The sequence below is a fragment of the Passer domesticus genome, chromosome 6, assembly GCF_036417665.1.
Source record: "Passer domesticus isolate bPasDom1 chromosome 6, bPasDom1.hap1, whole genome shotgun sequence".
Taxonomy (NCBI): domain Eukaryota; kingdom Metazoa; phylum Chordata; class Aves; order Passeriformes; family Passeridae; genus Passer; species Passer domesticus.
The window spans coordinates 55,470,257-55,481,409 of NC_087479.1; the positions used below are offsets into that span (position 1 = coordinate 55,470,257).

At 43.1% G+C, this 11,153-nt stretch overlaps 1 protein-coding gene and 1 long non-coding RNA gene across 2 annotated transcripts; one reads left to right on the top strand and one right to left on the bottom strand.

The window, feature by feature from the left end:
- Positions 1-1,093: 1,093 nt before the first annotated feature.
- LTO1 (LTO1 maturation factor of ABCE1) lies at positions 1,094-5,920 on the top strand. The gene is made up of 5 exons (XM_064425956.1): positions 1,094-1,174; positions 2,250-2,355; positions 3,176-3,246; positions 3,712-3,829; positions 4,183-5,920. Exons 1-5 carry the CDS (start codon positions 1,134-1,136, stop codon positions 4,249-4,251), a joined length of 405 nt encoding a protein of 134 aa, XP_064282026.1. The 5' UTR covers positions 1,094-1,133; the 3' UTR covers positions 4,252-5,920.
- Positions 5,921-6,586: 666 nt separating this feature from the next.
- LOC135303790 (uncharacterized) lies at positions 6,587-9,897 on the bottom strand. The gene is made up of 3 exons (XR_010365162.1): positions 9,661-9,897; positions 9,071-9,380; positions 6,587-6,692 (listed from the first exon to the last, which is right to left on the bottom strand). It is a non-coding gene; the product is annotated as an uncharacterized LOC135303790 (long non-coding RNA).
- Between the last annotated feature and the right edge of the window lie 1,256 nt (positions 9,898-11,153).

Here is an 11,153-nt window from a genome sequence, read left to right on the forward strand (position 1 = left end):
CACTGACAGAACCAGAGGACACAGTCTCAAGCTACATCAGGAAAGGTATAGGTTGGATATTAGGAATTAATATTTCACTGAAAGAATAATAAAGTACTGGAATGCTCTTCCAGGGAGGTGGTAGAATCACCATCTCTGGATGTGTTTAAAAAAGACTGGACATGGTACTTGGTGCTATAGTCTAGTTGAGGTGTTAGGGAATAGGTTGGACTCGATCTTAAGAGGTCTCTTCCAACCTCATTTTTCTGTGATTCTGTGACCCAGAGCCACATTTTCATTAAGTATCTGGAAAATAATAGTATATGCTAACTTTAAAACATGTGCTTGTAAATGAGTATAAATATTTCCTTTGACCAGTGTTGATCTGTAACAACTTGTAAGTATTTTAATAGAGCAGCCTAGAACAGCACACTACAGTTTGGTTGGATATTAACACCAAAAATATTTATGTTTTAGAATCATAGACTGGTTTGGGTTGGAAGGGAGTTTAAAGATTATAATTTCATTCCAGGGGCAGGGACACCTTTCCACATTGCTCAGAACCCCATCCAACCCGGCCTTGGACCCTTTCCAGGGATGGCACATCCACAGCTTCTCTGGGCAACCCGTGCCAGGGCCGCACCACCCTCGCAGGGAAAAAATTGTGGGCATATGCACCAAAACCACACTTTTGAAAGCCACAGACACCAATATTATGTGAGAGACATGTGCAAACCCTATCATTCCACGACCAGAGACAGCAGCCGAGAGAACGCCCTGAGGCTGTGTCAGGTTGGATATCGGGTGAAGGCTCCTCGCCCTCAGGGGGCTCGCAGCACCAAGGCTGGCTGAACAACGCTTTGAGCGACAGGGTGGGATTTCTGGGACGCGGGGGTGGGATTTTTGGAACAGTGTGTGGGATTTTTGGAACACTGGGCGGGATTTTTGGGACACGGGGCGGGATTTTTGGGACACCGAGGTTTCCCCGCGGACGGCCGAGGCCGGCCGGGATCTGCGGCGGCGCTCGGGCGCCCCCTGCTGGCCGCACGCCATCGCCGCGCGTGGGCGTGGCTCACCACGAGGGGGCGTGGCCTGTGTGTGCGGACCACGCCCCCTGCCGCGCGCCGTCCGCTCCCGGCGTGCCGCGCGCCGCCATGGCGGAGCTGTTCGACGGGATCGTGATGGCCGAGCAGCGGTGAGGGCACACCGGCACCCGCGGCGGCTTCTCGGCAGCCTCTGCTTCCCTCTGGGAGCTGCCAGGGGAGGGAGGGAGGGAGGGCGGGGAGAAGAGACCGAGCGGCGCGGAGCGGGCTGAGGCTGGGCCGGGGGAGGTTTGGGCCGGACGTGAGGGAGCGGCTCTTCAGGCAGAGCATGGCCGGGCGCTGGGGCAGGCTGCCAGGGGAATCGACCTCGGCACAGAGGGGCACGGGGGTCGCTGGGCTGACACCAGCGGGGCGAGGGTCAGCAAGGCCAAGGGCCGGTCCTGCCCTTGGGTCACTTCTGCAGCGCTCCAGGACAGCGGGAGAGTTCCTGGAGAAGGGAAAGGGCCTGGGGGTGCTGGCCCAGAGCTGCTGAACACGAGCCCAGGTGGCCGAGAAGGACAGTGGCATCCTGGCTTGTGCCAGCAGCAGTGTGGCCAGCAGGAGCAGCGCAGTGACCATCCTGGGGTCAGCTTTGGGTCCCACACCACAAGAATGACTTTGAGGTGCTGGAGTGTGTCCGGAGAAGGGAATTGAGCAGGGGCGGGCTCTGGAGCACAAGTTGGATGAGAAGCAGCTGGGGGGGCTCAGCCTGGAGAAAAGGAGGCTCAGAGAGAACCTTCTCTCTCCCTACAACACCCTGACAGGAGCCCACCATGTGGGGCCAGACTTTACTCCCTGGTAACAAGTGACAAGAGAAAAGGAAGTGGCCTCGAGCTGCACCAGAAGAGGTTTAAATTGGACATAAGGAGGAATTTCTTAAAGGAAGAGGTTGCCAGGCCTTGGAAGGGGCTGCCCAGGGAACTGCTGGAGTCACCACTTCTGGAGGTGTCCAAGGAACTGCTGGATGTAGCCCTCAGGGCTCTGGTCTGGTTGACACAGTGATGGTCATTCAGAGGTTGGACTGGATGATCTCAGAGGTCTTTCCCAATCCAAACAAGCCTGTGATTCTGGAATTTAAATCGATTTTGTGTGGAGTTTCTAAGCTTTGGAGGCGATGCACGTTCCTGTTGCCCCGGGACACTGCGAGCTGCACAGGAGATTAACAGAGCTGTGATTCTGCACTCCCAGGTTCCACGGGCAGGGCTACCAGGAGGGGCTTGCCGAGGGCAGCCACGCTGGACTGGCTGAGGGCAGGAGGTACGGAGCACTCCACGGAGCCAGGATGGGCTCGGAGGTAAACGGGGAAGCTCTTCAGCACTGGGATCTCCGTGTTGCTGCAAAAGGACAGCCACACAGAAGTTTTCAGGCTGAGGCCTGCTGTGTTTCACTGCTCTGTCTGTGTCCAGGAGCTCCCATAAAGCTGCTTTAAAGGTGCTGTTTTGAGCTGGAGAGTTCAGTAGCTGCACTTGTGTTTTCTCAGCTTATTTGCAGTATGGAGCTTTGGTTATATTTTTTCCCAAATTTATGGTTAAAGGCCCCCCTGTACCCCAGTACCATCTGCTGTGGCCCAGCATAGGGAAAAGCGTGGAATCTTGAGACATAAAGAGGCAGTTCTGTGTGTCTTGTGAGCCCTTTGTTAGTTGTGGTGCTGTGGGGGTTGGTGGCACTGCTCCTCTTCTGCAGGTGGAGCCAGCTCTGTGTGCTGGCACACCTGCATCAGTAACCATTCCCAGGAACTCAGGGGCTGGAGACTGCTGGGGAGGCACTCAGCTTGTCCCATATGTCCACTCCAGTTTGTCACAGCTGCAGAACGAGAATGACAATGGATGGTTTGTACAAAATGGTCCTGGACAGACCATAAAAGAGACTTGCTGTTCTCTCCTCATACTGGGAAAGCTCCAGAGGGAGGCAGGATTAGACACATCCAGTGAGAGGTGGCTTGGGCAACCTTACACTTGCCAGCCTTTCCAGCTTGGAAACACGTTTGTGTATCCAGGGTTTCGTTTCCTGAAGAGTGAGATACATTGTAGTGCTTTATTTTTGTTCCACTGTCTATGCTCTGTTGTCCTTTGGGCTTTTTTCTTTCCCTTGTGACTCTTTTAAATTAATTTTAGATTGGTTGCTACCTTGGGTTTGCACTGACGTGGCACTGTCTGCTCCAGAAATGCACAGATGAAAAGAACAGGTGAGGTTAAAAAGTCATTTCACTGTGACTTCCATTCTTCTCTGCCTGTCTTTTTTTTCTGTCCCATTTTGATTAATCTGTCTGCCAGAATTGTCTTTTTGGTTGCATTTCTTTATTTTGCCCAATCATCTAATCAGTATTTTTGATGATTCTTGAATATTTTTGAGCTTTGGACTGGTAGGTTGAAATGGAAGCTTTAAATCTGTCAGTTGTGGCTAATTCCCAATTTGGAATAATTCCTAGTTTGGATAATTTCTTATTCAAGAATATAAATATCTTCTTACTTAAGAATATACCTGACAATGGGCTGAGTGGGATAAATTGAATTAGAGAAGGATGGAGGCTTGGATTTTGTACTTTGGATTATTATATGTCAGTATAATTTTTATAATGATGGATTGGAAAAACTCCTGTGTGAGGATCATTGGGTTTTCTTTTGATTTGATTCATTTTGTTTTTTTCTAGAAAAAAGATAAGGGCTCTGGATTCATTAATAGGGATGCTTCAGAAATTCCCATATGAAGACCCCACTTATGATAAGCTGCAAGAAGATCTGGAAAAAATCAGAGGAAAATTTAAACAGGTTTGTAGGATTAAGTTGTAATTTTAGCACATAAATTAATTTTTGAAGATACTTTGTTCCTAAAGCCACTCCAAAATTTTGTGAATCAGTTATTGTTCCCATTCTGCAATGATAGCAAAATACTCGAAGTGAGATAAATTAAGTGAAAATCCTTGATAGTTGAAAATTTCCCAAACGATAACAAATACAAAATAAAGGAAAAAAAATTCTTTAAAAAGTAATTTGGAAATAATCTTTGACAATTTGAATTACAAGTGGGACCAGAAGAAGAGAAATGGAGCAATTGGGAGTTCTGTTGAACATTCTTCTTGAAAAACAGACCCTTTGAAACACTTCTCTGTATTCCTTTTTAGGTTTGTTCAATGCTAAATATTCAGTCTGATTTTAGAATTGGTAATGAGGGATCTTCACTAACATTTTGAAAGCAACAGATGAAGATAATCGTGGATGACCAAAGGAAAAAACCCATTAAAAGAACAGATCTGGAAAAGTGTCTATCTACTTTTATATGGAAAAAAAATCAAAATAGTGAAGAGATGTTAAAGGGAAAGTGAAAAATCACTGGACTTGCAATATTATTTAACATTTATCATCTTCAAGTTTTATTTAGGATATTACACACACTAGTGTGTAAATCTGTTAAATAGAAATATTTGTTTTAATTCTTTCCTAGTCTTTTACTGATAATTCCTCAAAAGGAAAACAAGCATTTGCACAGTTTCCTTGTTTAAAGGATGTCTGTTGCTTAAAAATCTGTGTATGCAGATCATTCAGTTTGCACAATGTGTACATGCTGTGGGTGAAGGAAAATAAAATCAAATACCTGCAGACTTCGCAGCAGGAAACATTTTTGTGGGGAGAAGATGGAATGACAAAGGATGTCAGAATGCAGAGGAGAAGGATGAGGATACCTGCTCAGAATATGGAATTTGCACCTGGATTTTCCAATAGTTTTGCAGACTGATAGGGGGAAGGGAGCAAACCCCACAAAACCGAATCCCTCCCTACAAGTTACCAGTTTAAATGGTGGGTGAGATGAACGTGCCTGCCAGGGGAGTTGTGAATCTCATTGACTGTATTTATTGGTGCCTCTTACACAGGCCAGCTTTTCATGTGCCAGCCTTGAAAAGTGACCACTTCAGTCTCATTCCAGACCAATGGATGCTGGCAGCTGCCTGTATTTAACTGTGCTAGCTGAGAGGAGTACCTGCAACAGGCTTTGGCTTGGGCTGCTGGATGTCTTTGCATTCCAGTAAGGAATTGCAGAATTCCAGCTTTTATCAGCTGTACTGAGTGTGCCTGGCTCTGCCTGCATGGCACGGTTCAGCCTTACAAAGTCAGATTTGAGGTTTTTGGTTTGTTTAACTGTCCTACACATGACTTTTGATACACACAGGCAGTGTCAGAGCCATCTAGTGGATATGTGGGATTGTAGGAGCTCACAAATATCTGTGTGGGTGAAGTGGTTAAAATAGACAGTACAGAACGTACACACTCATGATAATTCTAATTATGTGGGGAATATCTTTGCAGTGAAGTGACACTGAGGTAGGAATTAATTTTTACTTGTTTCCTCATTTGGAAAAATGCCTGTAAAAGCAAGGGCAAGGTTGTGAGAGCTCCAGGTGGAGCATTTGTTTAATAGAAGTGTGTGATATGTGAGTGACAAGCCAAGGTGCTGCTCCAGAGACTGTATCAAACACAATTTTTTTTGTTCAGCTCAGGAGAGAAAGGGTCTTTGGCAGTCAGGTGGTGACTGTTATTTGGAAAATTGGTTTGGTGGCTAATTTTCTTGTATTGCTTTAGTTCTATTTTTAAAAAACAAAATTATAGTAAATTATTATATAAATACATGTGTATATACTGAACTATAAATATTGTATCAACCAGGATTTCCAGCTGGGATATACCAAGTTTAGGGTTATCTATTAGGTCTTTAATTTTTTAATTATGTCTTTAATTAAATTTCATTTGTGTGGACACATTGATGGAGTCTCTTCTTCCAGGAGTCTGTATTTTTCTGAATATCTGCTGTTTTCACCTTGTGTGGTCCTGATGTGGTTTATTAAATAAGGTACAGTTCAAAATCCTGTTGGATGTGCAGTTGTTGTGTGCTTTCTTCAGTGCCATTTTTTTGTTTCCTGCAGTGATTTGGGGGGGTTTGTGTCACATTCAGTGCTGTGGCAGTGGAACATTCCCAGCATTCTGTAGAGGTGTTTTTATGCCTGATTTACAGCTGAGGTTTTGGGTATGCCTGATTTATAGCCTAGGTTAAATCAAGAATATTAATTTGTCTTAGGGTCACAAAGATACTGAAAAATATGCAACGTTGTACATTATGATACTGGTTATTAATAAAGCAGGACATTGAGATTGTGGCTTGACTGATTGTCCAAGAAGTTTGAAATTTTGCAGAAGTAAGACTTAAGAATATATAATCTCTACTCATTCACCACCCCTACTTATAGCTCAGTAGTTATAGAGGGATGTTTGAAACATTTCACTCAGCAATTTCTGACTTGCCTGGACTGTGTTCTAGTTTGTTTTGTCTCTTTGTGATCATCTCTCAGCTGAGCCTGTGGAATATGGAATTTTATTAAAAGGTGGATATACAGCTCATTACTGCTAGGCTGCTGAAGTCATGGCAGTCCAGAAGAGTTGTAATTTTCCTTTCTGCAATGTGTGATGAGTACAAGAAATAGTGAATTTTGAGGCATCAGCCAAGAGGTAAACTTTGAATACCATTTGGTAAAGTTCCCAAGCACAGTTCTTGTTCTGTCTTCATTAAGCAACTTCCTTTCCATTTCTTGTCAGCTGTACTTAAGGTGATCCTTTAGTACAAATTCCAGCTTTGAGTGAATATCTATAATCAACAGAAATGGGTGAAATAAATCAGAAAAAAAAAAGAATCTGGGTGTGCAATTGTTTGCTTCAAAACCAACTCTGTAGAGATACTCTGGCTCATTTGAATCCTGATCTATTTATCTGAAACAAGGTTGTGGTAATTTCCACATTAGATTCAATTTGGAGTTTTAATTTTCCAGTAAATCAGTTTCAACGTTTGTATAAGTTTTGGTTTTTGAAGAGATGCAAGAGAGAGTTTGAACCTACCCCGTATTTATAAATGCTTATTTACACTTTGGCTGGAAACAACTTCCTGCATTGGAATAAAGGGAAATCCATCTGTCAAAAGCCTGCCTGCACCCTAATATCCCACAGTGCTTTAGAGTAAGAACTCAATATTTCTGGTATTGGTTTCTGATTCTTTCTATTCTTGGTGCCTTTTGAATAGTGCCCTTTGCAACTTCTTACAACCATGGCTTCTGGTCTAATTGCAGTCTAAAACTTCAGCTTTCATAGTTTGGCAAGTAACCATGAAGATTCTCATTTTACAGTCTGCCAGAGTTGTTTTTTTAATGGATAAAGTTGTGACAGTACACATTCCCACAGAAGTGGATGTATCACCAGGGAAAAAGGGGATTTGGGAGGTGTGAGAGGAGTTCAGCAGGTTCCCAGTTGCAAGTTGTGGTGTCTGGGACTGATGTGTAAAGGCCAGCTGGAACAAAGCACTGCTGAAGCACTTCAGTGTGTCCCAGGGCTTGGAACTGCAGGACCAGCCTAGCCTGGGGTGATAATAAAAATAATAATAAAAGCTCTGTGTGCTATTTTGTAAGCTTGCACAGTCAGTTCATTTGTAGCTAACCTGAATATCTCTTTGACGTTACACTGGGAATGCTCCCACCTTAGTCACTGGAGTGTTTATTCCCTAAGTGTGGTCATTATATTTTTTTAGCATTTTTCATGCTAGAATTCTGTGGTACTACTTATCAAATGCTGCACTACTGTGTGGAAGGAGACATGGTCACTAAGCTCCTCTGAAATGTGGAAGATTTCTTAAATCCATGGAATATATGACAAGTGAAAAAAACTCAGACATTATTTCACTTGATTCCAAAGCAGCTTGCTGCACAATGTTTTAAATTATTTTATCCTATTCTGTAACCATAACCAATTGAGCACTAGTGCAGCATTCTGTGTATCTGGTTTTGGGGAGATTTCTGAATAGGAATAAGAAATGGCATAAAACTTTTGCCTTGGAAAAATTAGAAAGCTACACAATTCAAGTTGTGCAGAATTTGTTAGGGTGACATCTGAAATAGTGGCCTCCTGTCTGATAGAATTTAACTGATACTTGTTCCTAATAAAATCACCAAGTTTTATTTTAGCAAAATGTTCAGCAGAAAGGAGGTTGGTTATTCAGTCCCTGCATCCTGACTGTGCATCAGACAGAATCAGCTCAGCATTTGCCACTGTTCCATTTTTGATTTTAACTCCCTATTTTGCTGCTTTATCTCAACACTTTTTAACTTTCAGCATCTTCAGGATTCTGGGGAATAATATGTGGAATCTTTCTTGATAGTAGGAACTGTGAGTCAGCAACCCTTTAATTTTTTTAGTTGCAGCCATTGTTCCAGCAGCAAGCTTTGCTGCTATTGTCCACTGTTTGTCCAGCTCACGTTTACTGGACTGTGGGAACGGATTAGGGTTTCATGGCTTTTTTTTTTCTTCTTGCATAAACTCTTGATCAAAGACATTCCTTGGATGACAAAACACTGTATACTGTGTCACACAGCCCTGACCAGACTGCACGAACAGTAGTTTAAAAACACATGCCTACATTGTTCTCTAAACTGGCTTGCTTCTTTTTTTTGCAATGTATGTGCAGACATTGAATTTTTGAGACCCCGTTTACCTCTGTTAAAAACACACACACATACAGAAGTTATTGTTAATAAGCACTTGACAGTTTCTGAAATACAAGTTAAAAAGCAAATTACTCTGACACTAAGAACAGACAGAACAGAATGTAATTTCTTAGCAGAGCTAGGAGTTATATCTGCAGTGTATTTCCTTCCTGAGGAGACCTTGGTTGTGGGGCAGGTAGTCAAGGACACTGGAAACCTAAACCCACATGGATTATGGCATCATTTGATGTGTTACAGCCAGAATCCCTGAGTCAGGTGGAGAATGATTGGAGCACAGTTTGGGACTGCATTAACCTGCTTCACCATAAACACATTGTTAGAACCACATTTTGAGAACCTGGCTTATTACAGTTTTATGTCTTGGTCTTCTTTAAGTTCTCTTATGCATTAGGAGGAGGACAAATTCCAGAAGCATCATTATTCCTCAAACTAATGAGAAAGGAAAAAATGTAGACACTTTTTCAAGGAGCCTGACCTTGTGATTTGCCTGAAATACTCCTTCAGCAGAAACATGGAGGAAAGAGATTCCTGAAGACACGTTGAGCAGGTTTACAGAGGGTTTTAAAAACATGGGAGGGCTGATTTTGGTGGTTGGAAAGCTGTTTGTGAAGGAGAGAAACGATGTTCCACAAACTTGCATTGTCTGGCTCTGCAACACTGTTGAACACTGTCATGCAGAAGTGAAGGCAGATGAAACTTCTTTCACTGACATTGGAATGTCATATCCATAAGGGAAGAACCCTTCTGATCCTTTGCAGTCCAAGGGTCTCCATGGAAAGAGAAACCTAAAAAATACATGGCTACCGGATGTGTTGTCTAAAAGGAATTAAATGGTCAGTGAGTGACTGAAATGGCTACAGAAATATTAAGTCAAACCCACAAAATAAATGTATTACACTTAGAAGAAATGATGTTTACTTATGCGTAAATAATTTATGATGTCTTCTGGAAATTTAATGGCATACATTGGCTGAAGCTTTGTCCTTCATATTTGAAATAGCCAAATGTAAAGAACTTTGGTCTGTGGATGTTCAGGGAGGAAAGAAAGCTGTTCAAAAATAATACCCTGTATTTGAACAATCTGGAGTGATACAATCTAATAAAGGGGAGAAATGAAACATCAAAAAGCTCAATTGCCCGTTGCAGACAGTTTGCCATCAGAGAGTGGCTCAGGACACCAGGTCACTGCCTCGGGCTGGCTCAGGGGTGTTGTCACAGTGCCCTGCTGGTGCTTTCGTGGGCCTTGGGTGAGGCTCTGCCCCTCTCAGCCCAGCCCCTTGGAGACTTGTTGCTAATGCTGCAAATCACATCTTAGCCACAAACAGCCACAAACGTGGTGGCTGTCAACGGGAGACCAGGCATCTGTGGAATATGGCTTGGGAGGGAATTAAGCCATGTCACAGGGCTGCTGCCAGGTGGGATGGATGAAACAAAACCACTTGGCAATGTAAAATCTAAAATGTATTCAGCAGGGAAGCGTAAGTGGATGGCAATTTCCACTCTTGTGATGCACATGCTACAAGCATGACTCAGAGCTCTAGACCTCTGTTCCCCACGTGGATCCAGAGGAGGATTCTTTCTCTGGCCAGTCCGTATGTCAGGTCCTGCCTTGGAGCTTGGCCCCTGCATGTCACAATTCCTCCTTTGGTCCAGCGTTCCTGGTGCTGGTAGAGATCCCCACCTGTTAATTCCCTGAAATATGAGACTTTTTAATACCCCATCTTCACACAGGCAGAAAGGAGAACAGGTCTAGGTAGGGCTCTGCAGGTGCTATAGGATCAGCAAGGAACTATTTCTGGTTTCATTCCTAAATGTTTATGACAGTCAAAAAGCAAATGGGTAACTTTTGCCTTCCTCCTACATTTGGTCCTGCTTGGCCATAAAGAACAAAATCAGAAGTCTGGCAAATGTCCCATTATCAGTGCAATCCCATTGACTAATTTGCAATCCTTTTCACTGGATTGGAATATGGTGTGGGACTTAGAAGACACATGGGAATCTATGCTGGCTATGCCAAAGCAATTACTACGAGCAATTATATTTGTGGGATCATAAAAATACCTTGTTTGTCTGAAGAGATACATTTCTCATAAAATGGTGCCAACAGGAATTCATTAAAATTAATTAAACTGCCATCATTTATAGCTTTACTGCCATTGTCCCATTGTAGGAATCTCAGCGTATGTAGCCCGTGTATGGGTCATTCCTGTGAATCTTTTAAAAACAATAGCTCCAACATTCTCTTTCTCCTCTATCTTATGGAGTTTTCTCTCACTTAAAATGCCAGCTGTGCTTGAATGAAAGTGGATTATGAGTCTTTTTTCATTTGCTAGTTCTTGTTTATTGTTTAATAAAGAGCATTTGAATTTAAGTGTTCATAAAAGGTCCAAGATTGTCAAATGGCCTGAATTCAGCAATGGAATTAGGAAGGTTTTTGGGAGGTCTGTTGGAGGTTTTTCTTTGTACATGTCTCAAAAAAAAATTACAGTACTTTTCCCTTTAATAAGCTACAGCATAGTCTAGCTGAACATGCATATTTTTTACAGCCTATAGTAAAT

Excerpts from the sequence above, each read along its gene's own strand:
- LTO1 (XM_064425956.1), top strand. The coding sequence starts at position 1,134 with ATGGCGGAGCTGTTCGACGGGATCGTGATGGCCGAGCAGCG. Across the intron at positions 1,175-2,249 it reads ATCGTGATGGCCGAGCAGCG|GTTCCACGGGCAGGGCTACC; the intron begins GTGAGGGCACAC and ends CTGCACTCCCAG. Across the intron at positions 3,247-3,711 it reads TGCACAGATGAAAAGAACAG|AAAAAAGATAAGGGCTCTGG; the intron begins GTGAGGTTAAAA and ends GTTTTTTTCTAG.